This window comes from Schistocerca serialis, chromosome 2 (assembly GCF_023864345.2).
Source record: "Schistocerca serialis cubense isolate TAMUIC-IGC-003099 chromosome 2, iqSchSeri2.2, whole genome shotgun sequence".
In the NCBI taxonomy this organism is placed as follows: Eukaryota; Metazoa; Arthropoda; class Insecta; order Orthoptera; family Acrididae; genus Schistocerca; species Schistocerca serialis.
The window spans coordinates 630,366,552-630,383,120 of record NC_064639.1 but is presented as its reverse complement, the minus strand read 5'-3'; the positions used below and the strand labels follow the sequence as shown (position 1 = coordinate 630,383,120).

Genomic DNA, 16,569 nt, shown 5'->3' with positions numbered 1-16,569 from the left:
TCACTTTGATAGTGATGAAGCGGAGCAAGTAGAAGTAATGTTGTGGCCCCTTCAACAAAGTCAAACATTCTACAGTGGGGGTATCAAGAAACTGTTGCCTTGTTTCGATAAACATAGTGACAGGAAGAATGAGGATAGAGTGTTAATAAAGTTTATTATACTTAAAAAGCTTTATAGGTTTTCATATATAAAACTTCGGAGTCATTACTTTTGAGCACGTACTTGTGCTTAAGGTCCAATCCACGAGATTTAGTAATTGAGACGGTTCACGGTCGCTTTTACTACTTCGATAATACGAACACGCATCTTGGAGCGATATTTCAAATTTCTTGCAATAAATTTATATAGAAAAGTGAGATACGGCACTATTTCCTCTGGATTACAAATTTTTCACTTATTTCCCAGGCTAGGTAAGGCTTAGCAGTGGCGTAAGTCGTGAGTCTTTGCGGTGGCCGCCGGTGTCCTCGTGGCAGTCAGTGTGTTAAGGTTGGAAGTGGACATTGGGAATATAGGAGGTCAGCGCGGATAACGTATGAAATGCATTTTATGTTATTAATAACACTCCGTAGTTTGTCAGTATTTACGTGAACCTGTAGGTAGAGTAATATCTTGTACCGTTTAATATAACAGTTGACGTCATGAAACTACACTTTTATTGCGTCGGCATACTACTGTTATAGAAACAACAGAAACATAAAAAGAATACAAATGCAATGTTTTTAATACTAATCTTTACAGTAATGATATTTACTGCATGTCGTGAAGTAATCAGAAACTGACACAGAATAGGATGTGTAGATTCGACCGGTTATTTTTAAGTATATGAGTCAAGTTCTGACACATCCAGTTTCTTGGCTCTTCTGGAAACAGCAGATGTCTTCAGACAGCAGATGTCTTCAGTCAGCAGTCCAGCTATTTATTCTCCACTCCCTCGCAAACGATTCAATCTGAGCCAACTGATTTGCAATACACCTAGTTCCTGGGACAATCAGACAGGTATGGTTTGCATTGACTCTTTGGTTTCACGACGTAAACTGAAATGAAGAGAAATGCGCATTAGTAATGATAGGAAGTACAAAAATAACGTAGCAGTTTAATTTTACTAGTGATAAGACAACGTTAAGTCTTCACCTTTTTTACATAGCACGAATTTCACTGTCAGCATTGTGACAAGATTATGTTACGGTCGTGTATCAGAGATAATGTGGGGTCACACAGTGTGCTATGTTACAGTGTTCGTATTCCTACTGGTACTATAGCAGACAGTTGGAAGATCGGCGACGCGAATAAACCTGACTTATAGCGTATTTCGAAAGTTTAAGGATATCACTAGAACCACGTTTCTCTAGGAGGGTAATGCTCCTGACGTGCGAAGCATTCAGTAGGCAACACATGTACCCTGTGACGAGGCAAATGACGATAACCTGAGGGACCTCGGTTTCGTTCGCTGGGAACTGATATAGCGATCCCTGAGTTTGTGTTTAGGGAATGGTCAGCGCCGCCGGTCCCCAGTAACCGTAAAACTTTGTCGTACGTGAGACCATCTTAACAGTAGAACGATCCAACGTGACCGGATGAAATGCGTTTACTCTGTCCTTCATGTACAGGTCAGCAACAGTATTCCGCCGTCCAAACGTTCTCCCAACCCATAACGAACACCCTTTTGTTGCGTAAAGAAATAGAAAAATCAGTCATATTGACAGTGATGACAGCTACTGACAACAAAATTTACACTCTTTACTGTTTAATTAACAACTGTGTTATGTAAATACTAAAGCTTATCGTATAGAAAGGACTGAAATGAAAGAATACCATATGATACGAAACAGAAAGAATTCAAGAAATTATTATTTACAAAGGTTAAACCCCAGACCATAAATTGACCAAAGATAACATTTTTCCTAGAAGAGGGTTGTAGCCCCATTGAGCTGTAAGTTTGCGGTGACTACAATGTAACTCGGCAATGGAGATGTTAACTTCATTTCTCTCTTGTACTGTTGCAATAGTAGTACGCATGTTAAGCGCTGCTAGGTTATTTTAAAGACGATCTGAATTTTAAAAGTTTTACGGTTGGAATTATTAGTCAGAAGTCGGACTGTAGTAAAATCATCTTTACCGTTTAGACAGATAACGGGATAGTTGATTGCTGATTTGTGATGGGACTTAGCCCTCGTGATACTTAATAGTCACGGACATCAAAGGACACAGATAGAGACTCATCGCTGACATACATTCAATTATTAGACTTGAATAGACAACAGCTAAACGCAATCACAAAGAATTTACAATTGCGCCGTACTGTCAGAAGCTATCGTCAAAGTCAGAACTGCGGATGCTAAACGACGGAATCACCCTTTAGAAACACTGAATGAATTAGGTACCTTTCTCCATCACTCAGAATGCCAAGTTTGGAGAGCGCAAGGTCACCAAAATGTTAATTGTTTTGAGGAGACCAAAAGTTTGTAGTGGTGAGATCTTCAGTTTTCCCCAACTCTAGAAGATACACATTTTGTTAGAGTTTGAAGAATTATTCTCTTGAAATTGTGCCAGTGTTTCTTTGCACGATCCCTGTGAAGTTATGGACCTCAGCTTTGTGCGAGATGCGAGGCCACCTTCTGTTTATTAATCGTCCACTATTTTATTGCACCTGGGGCTGGGGCATTTCGGTCGGCACATCATGAGTTTTAATCGTGATATTTTGCTAGAACATGGCGAGCAATTTCACAGTATAAGCACAGCTTTTCTGAAAGCTTCGATAGATGGTGCGTTTTTCTTAACCACTGTTCTTGATGACTGCAATTTATCAGCCTTCTTACAGCAGTGGCCACGAAAAGCCAAGCCTATTAATGACGTGGTTGTATAGTAACAAACTTACTATACATGTAGTTTTTGCCGCTTGTTTTCTAGACATTTTCATCTAAAGTTTCATTATTTAACTTTCATGTACTCTTGTGCTAACCAACACGCGTGCAGGCACAACTTCCAACGCACTGGAAAACTTAACCAGTAATACGACAACCCCACATCTTCTTCTTTCGCGACATTTTAGTCTGGCCTAAGTAACGTGCTTTTATCAGGTTCTTTTTTCAACCTTCACTGACTCCTAATTAACATATGTGGCATGCTGCTATTTGCCATATAAATGCCCGATATTTGGGAAATTTTTTGCAATGTTTATACGGTTGATTGCTAGTACAGTGTGTCATCGCCTATAAGTAGCATATATTTCGGTCCGATATTACATTGTAGGTGTCTCACTAAAACAATGAATGAGTCTGTGCCCTAATTTAATGCCAACATTATGTTTCCGATAAGATGTAGTCCAGTGCGTTCACTTATCATTGCCCAGTTCACCTAATTCTTCGTCTCTATGTCACCGCGTCGTTTAATATTTAACTTCTTTAAACTTGCAAGCCTATTTCTACTTGCTCCTCAGCGTATGGCGGGTATTGTTTATACACACTAATCCAGTTGTCGGCCTTCTACAGCGTATGAAGAAAAGTGTACGGTGCCTATCGGTTTATAGTGTTAAGCTTAGTATAGGTGTGTGTACTTCACTGCCAACACATGCACTGTGAAAATTAACCACTCGCTACGGACCACGGCACTCGTAGCAACTTCCGTCGCCTGTTAACATATCTTTTCGTAAAATGTTGAAACTATGGCCCATTGCGTACTTCATGTCACGTTACACGACATAATCCTCCTAAAGGAATTCAAGGGTGTTTAGTTTTAAGGGGCAAGAAAATTACTATAAAAGGTGGACTAAATATGCGCAGAAAATTGCTCTGAATTGTTTTGGAGGAGAATCATGAAGAGTTGCAATTTCGTAATTTCGGTGAGGCAAGGGTAGCCACTGTTCCGTGATGATTTGATTTCACTCATATTTTCACTTTCGCTGTGAGACCATTCGCGATTTTTATGCTGAACAAACTGGTTTTATCTTGTCAATTATGAACAGAAAACAGTTTTGTTTAAAGTAACTTACCTTTCGGTAGTTGGTTGTAGCAAGAATACAGCTTCAACGAATTAGCATACAAGTAGAACTTGTTGTCTGCTGCGACACAAATGGTATCACCGTCATCTTCCGTGTAGGACGACCTCCCCAGAAATATATTCTCAGCCGTGATATTTCCGGTGCTTAGATTCTCATTCCCGATGTTGGCGGTGGTCGACTCTTCTGGTTGTCCGTGGACCTCCGCCACTGCTACCAGTGCTGTAAAGGTCAGTGACCGTAATTAAAGATCTTTATTTCGTCTAATGGCTGCTAGTGCAACCCTCCCACTTAGCACTGCATCGCTTCAGTATGCTATATATGTGTTACTTGAACAGTCCGCTGGTAGCAGAAAATAAAAAACAACGAATCAACAGCGCCATGCACGATATGCTCATGCCGGACAAGTATTCCGATATACAATTACAGTGGTCTTTCAAGTTCTTGTTGGATTCTTATTATCTCATAATTAAATTGACAATATTAGATCTTTCCTCACTTATATTTGGGAAGGTTAGCCTTTTTAGTAAGTCTCTGCCTCACTAAAAGCTAGCCAGATATTTGCCTGATAAAATTATGTTCTTGATTGGTTTTGACATCAGACAGCCCGTTCTACCCTTAGTAGTAAAGAATAAAAAGGAATTGCAGAAGCTGGAAGCCTTTCTCGTTACGATCATGTAGCTGGGGTTTCACTGAAAAGCACACATATCTCCAAGTGGACGGCTCTGTAAAGTCTTTTGCTCCTCAAGATAATGAACGTAACCTATTAAAATATTGTCCCTGTTCCGTCCTCTGAAAATAACGTGATAGAGAAGATTAATAGGTACCATTAGTATTTGTTTGTTTTTCTGTTACATTCAAACTAAATTTAGAGGCAAAGAAGTGACAGCCTTGCATGGAACGTCTCCCATAACTTCTTGTGATAATCCGTATATTGTACGACAGGAGACATCAGAGTCATTTCACTATCTACGCCAAGTCCAAGACACTAGTACATACACGGTTCCGTCACAGTAATGTGACCACCGCCTTTGTTCGACATCAACGCGAGATAACCACTCATCAAAGGGAGGGTGTAGCATTATCAGTGGAGGCTATATAAAGATCATCAGGGAGTGCAATCGTTGTCATAATGCGGAAACGAAGCTATTTATCTGACGTCCAAAACGGAACGATTATTGCCTTTCTGGCAAAGAGTGGATGCACGCCTCAGTTTGTAAACTGTTCAAGTGTCACCCTGCTTAAAGTGAACTGTGCATGGTAAAACTGCACTATCGAAAACTGACAGCATGACCAGTGGGGCAGCATTGATCATAGATGACAGAAGTGAAAGACAGTTGCGGAGATGTGTACGGATGAACAGGCATGCAACAGTTGAGGGAAAGACGCCCCAGATGAACCACAGGGCTACCAGCAGTATCTGTTCAACGATTATCCCGCGAAAGTCCGCTGTTCACAGTAGGTACCACATTCATACGCTCACGTCGACTGCTGTTCACCGGCGACGAAGGCTTCAATTTTCACTCCAATACCTGAACCGGACCTGCTTTGAGCGGTCGTTTTAGGCGAAAGACTTTTCATGCTCGATCGGGTACAAGGCGGGTGGCGGGTAGGGCGTGAAACGTCTCAAGGCAGACAATCTGCGATGAGTGAGGGAGCGTTATGGTCTGAGGAATGTATTCGTGTGGGTGATTCTCCATAATGGAAGGCATAATCGATCTAAACTACAATGCGTTTGTGCTTGAGGACCGTGTCCACCCCTCCATACTGTTTAATGTTCTTAGGCACGATGGCATCTGCCAAGAAGACAATGCATCCTCTCGCTGTTGGATCTGTAGTTTGCTCTTAATACGACTGGACATGTTTCCTTCTGTTCTTTGGAATGAGATCTCAATATGGTAACTATAGGGCTCTTGTACTTCCCTTTATACTCTGTGATCTAGTAATGTGTTTCCAGTAATTGCAGTTTTTCTTTATTATGCAACTGTTGTGTTGGATACTTGTTGTCAGTTTCACTACGTAGTTTTCTGTAAAGAATGTAAGAGTTTTTTCACTGCACTCGCTTTCTTCAGTAGCGTTTATTATGTGGCCTCTATTTGGCTTTCTAATACTTACATGATTCTCCACCAGTTTTTGTTTTCTTTATGCTACTTATTGTTTAACATTGTTTTTTATGTGCCTGTCCGTACTTATCTTTACCTTTCTTTATTCCCTTTGTTAGTAGTTTGTTTAGTTAGAGACTTGTAGCGCATTTTTCGTTGCTGTTCATTATTGCAGTACGTCTTACGTTTGTAAGACCCTCTTATAGTTTTTACAGAATTATTTGAAATCTAACGCATGAGAAAATTTTTCAGCCAGCACACCGAAACATTTCATAGAGGCAACGAAGAACGTGCCATCATACGTTACAGTTCAAAGTGCACAAACAAACATTGTGAATTGACTCAATCTCTGTATTTTGAACGCTGTAAGGAATGCGTAATAAGGTATTCCAAAAATATTATCCTTGAATAGCTGAAATTATGTTCTATGATTTATATTTACTGGTTTTTTAATTGCAGTGAGGACTAAACAGACGACCGCATGGGAAAAAATCGTTGAATTACACACACGCAGACAAATGATCGAAAACTTATGTTGCTTCCAACAACACTAAGGTCAAATAAAATAGCGAAAACAATTGTCAGGAAAACGTAACTGGTGCAGTAACTTTTTTTGTTGCTTAAATAAAGCTGGCGTCCTCTTTTCACCATTCCTACAAGAGGTGTTGCGTGCGCATTCCAGTATGTATCACAGCTTAGCGTCATAGTTCTTTACTTCTCAAGTGTAAAAGGATTCCAAAACCAGTAACTAACTCTCAAAATACATATAGCTATTAAATAGTAGAGCAATGTGATTAAACCTGGTGCCACAGGCAGGATTTGTGTGAGACTGTTCTGGGCAATTTCTCTGACAAATGCCATACGCTCATTTCATTTCATATCTGACAAGTACCTCTAGCATTTTAGTTACAGAAGCCACTCTCTTACATCTAACAGACTCAGAGTTCCCGTATCAGTTGTTATGAAAGAGCAGCTCAGTGATCATAGGGAAGTTACAAATTGAATGTATTTTAGTCTCAATGGAATGTTACTGGATATAGGAAAGAATTCCCCCTCAGAAGAAATATCAGGAATTTAACTACAGTATATTGCAGCTGTCAAGATCGAATATTCAGCTCCATTAGTGACGAGGGTGTGAAACACAAAGTGGTCAACTCTACGAGTATTTGCAAACTGCATTTTAGACCTGTATGTGCCCAGCAAGTTTTTAGTGAAGTGCAAAGACCCGTCACAGTTCTAGTGATACGTTACTAAGTTTCTGTCAAAACATTAAGAGCTTCAATACACGTTTCAAGACTTCTTAGCCTTGTTAAAAGCGAAACCTGAAAGCAGCTATGATATTTAATCACTCAATAGCCGATATGACCAAAAATGTTAACGTATATGGGTACAATATACACATCTACTTCACTTATTAAGTCACTCTTTGACCGTACTGACACCCTCTCGACAAATCTAGGAGAAAAGGACGAAGTACTGATTTCGCTTTTCCGAATCTGATTCACCACAGAATTGGGTTTCGTTGAATTGTCTCAAAAGACCCAGCTAGTAGACATTGACGTAACTGATCGAACAAGTAGAAACTAATACCGTGTGTGTGTGTGTGTCTGTGGTTTACGGGGGCTAAACAGCGTGGTCATCAGCGCCCAAACGCATAAAAACAGGAACACATGCAGTGAAGGGACTAAGACGGACAGCGAACAAGGAGAACGGCTAAAACACACAAACCTGATGCAGTTCCAAATCCTCACGTACAGTGGCAAAACAAGAGGAGAAGAAACGCACTAAAAAAGGAAAGGGAACACAAGGAAAGGAGGACAGAAACCGAAGGGAAACAAGGAGGTATTCGTGACCGGCGGACCTCTTACCTAAAACCTTGGTGAGCCAATCACCCAGCATCACATTAAAAACCCCTTCCCAAAATCCGAGGTAACAAACTGGACAGGACACAAAACCGTAAGACTTTAACCACAGTCGTTGCGTCGTCTTGCAAAATAGAGGGCAAATCCGGTGGCAATGAAACCCCTGGTCAGAGAATAAAAGACAGTCAAGTAAAATGTGGTGGACAGTAATCTGGACCCCACGAGCACTGCAGATTGGGGGGTCCTCCCGCCGGAGTAAAAAACCGTGTGTTAAGAGACTGTGCCCGATTCGGAGGCGAGTGAGGAGAACCTCATCCCGCCTGAATGACTGGTAGGACGTACGCCATGGCCGCATGGTGGCCTTGACCAGACGCAGCTTATTGTCACCGACTGCCAGCCAATCCTCTTCCCATTGACGCATAACACGAAAACGCAGGAGGGAGGTAACAGCATGGAGGGGGACGGCACATTCAACAACGTGAGGGAGGGAACATGCATCTTTGGCAGCCACATCCGCCACTTAGTTTCCCCTAATACCAACGTGCCCCGGCACCCAACAGAAAGAAACCTCCTCCCCCTGCCGTTGCAGGTGGAGTAGGGCATCATGGATGTTCTGGGCGACTGTATCCGCTGGGTACAAGTGTTGCATGGTCTGAAGGGCACTCAGTGAGTCAGAACAGTTGAGGAACATAAGGCTGGGAACACATCTCATCTGCTCCAATGCCCGCAAGATCGCAAACAATTCGGCATCAAAGATGGTAAACGCCGCAGGAAGCCGTAACTTGACGACTCGATCAGGGAACCAACAGAGTCCCCCTGTTTAGAGCCATCCGTAAATACTGGTACATGGTCGTGATGCTGGTGTAAACTATCGGAAAATAAGGAGGTAAAAACAAACGTAGGAGTGCAGCTCCTCCGGTACTTCCACAAGTCTAAAAGGACGCTGGGCCTCTGGAGCAACCAGGGAGGCAGGCGAGTAAAACCTCGTCGTTGGGGGGTCACACGCTCCACACCAAGGGACTCAAGCAAATTCTTGGCACGAATCCCAAATGGTCTCGTTGCCCTGGGACAACTGGAAAAGAGACGTTCCATTGGCGGTCGGGCAACGGTAGGTTACGCAGGGGAGGCAGGACAGGCAAGGAATTGACACAACCGTCGCACCATGAGGAGTTTCCGCCGGATGGCGAGCGGCGGTTCTCCTGCCTCAGCGCACAGGCTGGGTATGGGACTGGTACGGAAGGCACCAGTGGCCAGCCGGATACCCTCATGGTGTAATGCGTCAAGAATCATCAGATACGAAGGCCTTGCTGACCCATACACGGTGCAACCATAGTCAAGACGCGATCGGACGAAAGCCCTATAAAACTGCAGCAGCTACGCCCGATCTGCTCCCCAGGACCGATGGCTCAGACGCTTCAAAATATTCAGTGCCTTCAGGGCCCGCACCTTAGGTCGTTAAGGTGAGGCAACCACGACAACTTGGAATCAAAAGTGAGGCCCAGGAACCTCACAGTGTCTCTAAAAGGAAGAACGGTGTCCCTCAGACGCAATTCAGGGGAGGTAAAAAGACGTCGAGAACGATTAAAATGAACACACACACATTTCTCTGCAGAAAAGGTAAAACCTGTCTTCGCAGTCCATGCCTCTAAGCGCTTTATCGTAAGCTGCAACTGCCGACTAGCAGTGACAAGACTGGAGGAAGAACAGAAAACAGCAAAATCGTCCACAAACAAGGAGCACTGGGCAGGACTCCGGATAGTGGACGTGATACTGTTAATGGCGACGGCAAAGACGATGACACTTAAAACGCTTCCCTGAGGAACACCATTCTCCTGCACGTACAAATCAGATAGCGCATTACCAACCCGATATCGAAAGAGGCGGTGGGAGAGAAAGGACCGAATGAAGATGGGGAGACAGCCACGAAAGCCCCACTCATGGAGTTGATTGAGGATAAGGCGGCGCCAAGTAGTGTCATACGCCTTATTAATGTCAAAGAATACACCCAGACCATGCTGGTTACGTAGCAAGGCCTGCTGTACGGCCGCCTCAAGCAGGGTCAAGTTGTCTATAGTGGAGCGACATCTCCGAAAGCCACACTGAGAGGGGCTAAGGAGCTGCCTGGTCTCGAGGAGCCAAACCAGGCGACGGTTGACCATGCGTACCAACGTCTTCCCGACACAGCTCGTCAAAGCAATACTTCGATAGCTACTGGGATGCGTTCGGTCCTTCCCCAGATTGAGGAGGGTAATCAAAAGCGCCTCCCTCCACGAGTCAGGGTACATGCCGGATAACCATATCATATTAAAACAATTCAGGAGAACTTCCTTGGATGACAGCAACAAGTGCTGCAGCATGCTGTACCGGATTTGATCATGACCAGGCGCAAAATCATGAGCCACAGACAGCGCCGAATTCAGTTCCCACATTGTGAAGGGCAGTTGTAGGGTTCAGAATTTGGAGACCGGAAGTCCAAGTGACCCCTCTCGATGGCAGTGCGGTAGCGGCAGAAATCTGGATCACAGTTGATAGTGGCGGTAGATTCCGCAAAATGCATGGCCAGTGTCTGGGCAACGTCTCTCGGCGCCGTGAGGAGACATCCTTGATGCAGCAATGCCGTGACAGGTAGTTGGCTGAGTTTCCCGGAAATCCTCCTGATGGCTTCCCATACTTTCGTAGAACTAGTGGAGCGGGAGATGGAGTTCAAGAACGATTGCCATGACCGTCGTTTGCTCTCTTTAATCACTCGCCGCCCTTTGGCCCTTGCCACCCGAAAGGCCGCAAGATTGTCAGCTGAAGGACGGTACTTGAAGCGGCGCAGAGCTGCACGGCGGGCTCGGATATCTGAACGGTACTGAGTGGTCCACCAAGGGACAGGACGCCTCTCGGGATGACCGGATGACCGTGGGATTGACAATTCAGCAGCATGGGAGATCACGGCTGTAACATGGTCCACCCATTCGTGGACGCTGGCACGGTGTTCCAAAACAGCCAGTTGGCTGAAAAGTGTCCAGTCAGCTCTGCAGAGGTGCCACCAGGGCGGCACTGGTAATGCCACAGCCTCATACAGGAGGCGAATCCAAAGGGGGAAGTGGTCACTAGAATGGAGGTCAGCAGCAACCTCCCACAGAGCAGAATCCGTGAGTGCTGGAGAGAAAAAGGAAAGGTCAGTAGCCAATGATGACCCGGAAGCAGTACAGAAATGAGTGGGAGCACCAGAGTTGAGGATGCACAGTTCTTCAGACATCATGAGGCTTTCCAGAATGCGACCCCTGGGGCAAGTAGTCGGAGAGCCCCATAAGACATTATGAGCATTGAAGTCCCCCAGAAGAAGAAATGGGCGGGGGAGTTGGCTAATAAGGTCTGTGAGAGCCGCAGAGTCTATCGCATCCTGGGGTGGTAAGTAAACTGAACAGACTGTGAGCCCCCAACCCACAAGAAGGTCCACTGCGACTGTTTGCAAGTCTGTAACGAGAGGGGGCTCAGATGAGGGGGGCATGCCACGGACAAAAACCTCAACACCACCCTTTGCTCTTTCCCCCATCAGATCATCTTTTCGATACACGGTATAGCCCCATAAAGGAGGAGCGTCAGTGGCCCGAAAATGTGTCTCTTGGAGACATAAGCACAAAGGGCACTCTCGTACAAGGAGTTGTAATTCGGCCACATGCGTCCTGAACCCATTCAGGTTCCAATGTAATATGGGAGCCAGTGATCAGGGTGGCTGAACTTTCACCCTGCCTCTGTGCTTTGGAAGAGAGCCCGTATGGGCCAGAGATTTATTCCTGGGGCGAGAAGATCGCCCCCGGTCGACACCAATGTCCATCAGCTCCGATGACGACTCACGGGAGTTGTCAGACAGTACGATGGTCTCGTCATCTGACCGACCCTGACTAGTCTCTTGAGGTGGCAAAACCTTCACCTTCGGCGTCTTTGTCTTGGGGGGCTTTGAATGCAGAGCCTTGTCAATAGCTGGAGCTGTACTTTCCGGGGCAGAAGGCTCCATATGGGGAGAGGCAGGAAGTACCCCAATGTCAGCAACCACGGCCTTGTCCGACGTTGCGGGGAGAGCTGCAGGTTGCAAAACAACCGCAGCAGCACAAGTGCACTGGCAAATGAAGGTATTAGTGCTAACACTAGCAGCCTCCGTTTGCGTAGCAACAGTGGCCATTTGTACCGGTTTTTTCAGAGCAGAAGCGAATGATGTTGAAAACACAGGAGGTTGCAAGGCCTTAAAGAGCTTCTTAGCCTCACCATAGGGGATGCGCTTAGATGTTTTAATCTCCTGTATCTTCCGTTCTTCGAGATAGATGGGCCAGACTTGGCTCCAGACAGTGTGACTCCCAGAGCAATTCACGCACTTCACAGGCGATGAACAATCGCCCCCTTCATGGGCAGGCTGACCACTTTTACCACAAGTGGCCAACCCATTGCACCCCAACGTAGTACGCCCAAAGCGCTGACATTAAAACAGCGCATTGGGTTAGGGAAATATGGCAGTACTGGCAAACGTAAGAACCCCGCTTTAACGTGCCCTGGGAGTCTCGGGCAACTGAACGTGAGAATAAACGAGTCGGATTTGATGAGGTCCCCATCGACTCGTTTCATAATATGCTGCACGTCAGCTATACCTTTGTCAGACCACTCAGATTTTAACTCGTCTGTGGGGATATCCACCAAGTCCCTACATGTCACAACACCCTTACTATAATTCAAAGTGGAGTGGAGCTCGCTCTCGATAGCGTACTCTCCGAGACAGGTTGCTTTCCGAAGAGAAGCGACTTGACGGTAACTAGAAGTCTCAACTAACAGAGTCCCATTGCACAGTCGCTTCACAAATTTCAGTGTTCCTACAATTCCCTCAAGACCCTTGTGGATGTAAAAGGGAGAAACGCTCTCAAAGCGACCCTCCTTCCATTTCAAATCAAAAACACATTCTGATTATCAGCATGTGCTCTGTTACGATAGTCTGATAAATCTCTAGCAACACCAGGCGCTGGAGGGCTCGTAGCTCGAAGTCGCTTTTTCGATGGGGTGTGTCTTCCTACCAGTGGCCCACCCAATCCACTCGTAGGGGAAAATGTAGAGGTCGAAGGGTCCATTGCAGTCCCACGAGCAGCTAGGGAACTAAAGGTCCGCGCAGACAGAGCCCCGCGTGCCTGAGTAAGCCTTATACAACTGGGGTGCGGCAGGTGCCCCAGAGGTTGCCCGCTTGCGACTGTCCCACACCAACAGCCATGCACTTTATAGGCGCGGAGCACACCGTAAGTTTGAGGGGTTCTTATAGAGGTTGGCCTTCCTCGCAATCCAGGAGATCAAGCCAAGATTACCATTCCCTGCAGCACACAACATTCCACCACCGCGCCATACGGTGGTCGCTGAAGCATGTCCGGGGTTACGGTGACTGGCTGCGCTGACCAGTCCCCACCTCAGGACCCCGGGGTCGCCAAGCCCGTACTCAGCAAATGAATGCTAAGCCCCTGGGGGCAGAAACTAATACCGCTCAGTAGTGGAAATGTATCTGGATCTAAGAACATGTCTTTAAGGTCCTATACACAACTTTCTCCCGTTCCAGCAGAAGTTATCCGTAGGTCGAAAGAGCGACAAAGCATGCCGAGCGACTCGAAAAAAGCACACATGATTGGATGCCTATCTCGTTGTAGTTGCAGAATAGATGAACCCCTTTTATACCCACGGTTGATGACCGATTTGGTGGACGGAAGTCCCCTCCATAAGAAACCATACTGATTCAGCAAACACTAGTCTTGTGATACTCATCAACAAGGAATCACACTATGGGCAATGTCGCCCACATCGAAGCCTCGTTCCTTGAAATATTCCGAACAATATTCGATACAGTTCCGAAATGTCATTTAGAGGACAACGTACGAGAATACCGGATATCGGACCTGATTTATGATTTTATTCGGTAACTCACTGCAGAAATAGTACAACACAACAGTCTTAATGGAACCAAAGTGATAGTCGGAAAGATATTTTCAAAGGTACGACAGCAAGCTATGATATGACTATAACTGTTCACACTTTACACAGTGTAAAAGGAGTATGCAGTAGTTTGGGAGGTGGCAGGTTAGACGAAAACATAAGCAAAATGTCCCGAAGACATGAAGTCTAAGATACATACTTTTAGAGCTACGTGTACTTGGTGATACTGTAAACCGTTTTCACAGTTCATTTCAAGTGCAGCATATACGTTAATTCTAATAAAACAGTTATGTATTTTGAACAGTTTATAAAAAACATTTCCGTTGTTTTTTCTCTGAAATCAACAGAACATTGATGCCTGCTGTTTCACAAAGAAAATACCAAACTCCATTTTGATCCCCTCCTTTACAGATGGCTCACAAATGCAGGTCTTATGTAATAGCTTGTAAAACTATGACACTGTGCAGCACGTGTTTTCCAGCTATTTGGTTTCATAAATTTAAAACCATTTTTGGAACTGTATGTACTTGTGAAATTAATCATAAATGATATTTTATGAGCCTGTAATATATGCTGAAAGAATAAATAAAAAATAATTATGTCAAGTCGTTGTAGTAAGTAGTCTGGAAATGACAGGGATGTTATATTTGTATGACACGGGTCATACATTTCATGTAACAATAATATCGTTGGCGTAAGAGCGCATGGAGGGATGAGTCGCGAACAATATGCGTTGTGGTACAGACATGTGGCTTTGGGCAGAAATGACGAATTGTGCTGGAATTGATGTTATAATAAGGGGGAAGCTAAGATATAGGTGAAGGAGCACGTGTATGTGCGTAGTACATGATCGCAAGATGGTTTTTAGAGTTAATGAAAAAAGCAGTGTGGCCCAAGTTTATTCAGGTTCATCGCTAATCAAACGAGCCTACTGTCTGTACTGAATTTCATATATAGCATTACAGCGTACTGTAAGCAACTAATCGCAAAGTAAGATACATCCAGTAGTTTTATAGTTGTGTTATACGCATGCCAGTATAATAGAAGCTTTCTTGGTTCAAAAAATAGCTCTGAGCACTATGGGACTCAACATCTGAGGTCATCAGTCCCCTAGAACTTAGAACTGCTTAATCCTAACTAACTTAAGGACATCACACACATCCATGCCCAAGGCAGGTTACGAACCTGCGACCGTAGCGGTCGCTCGGTTCCAGCCTGAAGTGCCTAGAACCGCTAGGCCATCCCGGCCGGCAGCTTTCTTGGGACATTAGATTGGTGTAGTCAAACCACCAACGTAGTCCTATCCTCTCATCATAACTTCGGAGAAAGTCATAATGGAAAAATATAGATAAAAGGGATACGTTAAATTGAGAACTAATTTTCAATCAAGTAGTCATTGTAATAGAAAGCTGTAGCAACTATGGTTCTTCATATGGTGCAGCACTGCTATGCTAACACAGACAATCAGTTGAAACAAAAGTGATATAAGTGCAATTCATGCTTGAGTGACAAAACTATACTAGCTATCTTGAAGCCGAAGTAATTTTATGATTTTGTGTTGTGTTCTGTAAATAACATATATCTACATAACATTAGTACTGGCAGTAGGTTGTTGACTTGAGGGAAAGTTTCTACGGCACTATTCGAATAGTATCAGCTAAGGATAAGGAATTAATTACTTCCGGCCACGACTAAAGATATTTTCAGACACAGCTTTATCGTTATTTGCGTGACGCAATATAGTATCTAAAAGTGTTGCTAGTCGCAATTAAAATTTTTATTAAAATTATTTTATCACAGATTAACGTCTTTAGTGTTCATTTTACGCGTGTTTTTTACATCGAAGTTCGCGCAAGCGCATTTCGTTTATTTACCGCATTACCTTTGTTAAAGTATTTGCGTGAATTCAGTGTAATTAGCTATTTACCAAAGGCAGCTTTCAATCGTTTTGGAGATGGATAACATTTTATTCTGATTTCTAAATTCATTCATACAACTTTGTGATACATAATCACGGTTTCCTACGTTAAGACAACCACTCGTAGCGTTTCTTTTTTTTACATTTATAAAGTTTTGTACACAGCAAATACTCGAGCAATAACGATTGGGTTGTAACTGTCTAAATAGTATCGGTAAGCATCGATCTCCATATTAGATGCTTTGTTTCTACTTATTGTGCAACAGTTTTATGCACAGGAGAGTATATGTGAGAATAACGTTACGATACAACAAGAATAGGATGTGGTCCAAGTGGTTTAACAGTTGCTTACTGCACTCTGCTGATGATTCGATATAGCAAACAGCTTACACTGGACGAGATAAGCTTCACAATAGCGAAGATTAACAAGTGCCCGTTCGAAATAAGATGTGCATTTCAAAGAGTCATGGAATGCATTTCACTTTTTCTTTTCGGCCAATCAACCATCTTTCTATACATGGAAATACCTTTTCGCACGGATTAATACATGAGAAATTATGTAAAATTGGGTTAAGAAAAAAATGTTTATCGTGAATGACAGATAATAAATTCTGCCAATACTTACCAGCAACAAGCAACAAAGCGGGCTTCATTGTACTCGACAAAAACTACTACTGCTCTCTGCGTTATATTTTCATTTATATATGTTTAGATACCCGATGGCATCATCGAATGTTATCGTTAAGT

The 16,569-nt window shown here is 44.0% G+C and overlaps 2 protein-coding genes across 8 annotated transcripts in view; one reads left to right on the top strand and one right to left on the bottom strand.

The window, feature by feature from the left end:
* LOC126457690 (uncharacterized) overlaps positions 1–16,569 on the top strand; it is a 358,927-nt gene that overhangs the window by 274,076 nt on the left and 68,282 nt on the right. The gene's annotated exons all lie outside the window — the stretch shown is intronic.
* Positions 882–16,563, bottom strand: LOC126457694 (uncharacterized). The gene is made up of 3 exons (XM_050094225.1): positions 16,448–16,563; positions 3,989–4,216; positions 882–1,034 (listed from the first exon to the last, which is right to left on the bottom strand). The coding sequence occupies exons 1-3, from the start codon at positions 16,473–16,475 to the stop codon at positions 973–975; spliced, it is 318 nt and encodes a 105-aa protein (XP_049950182.1). The 5' UTR covers positions 16,476–16,563; the 3' UTR covers positions 882–972.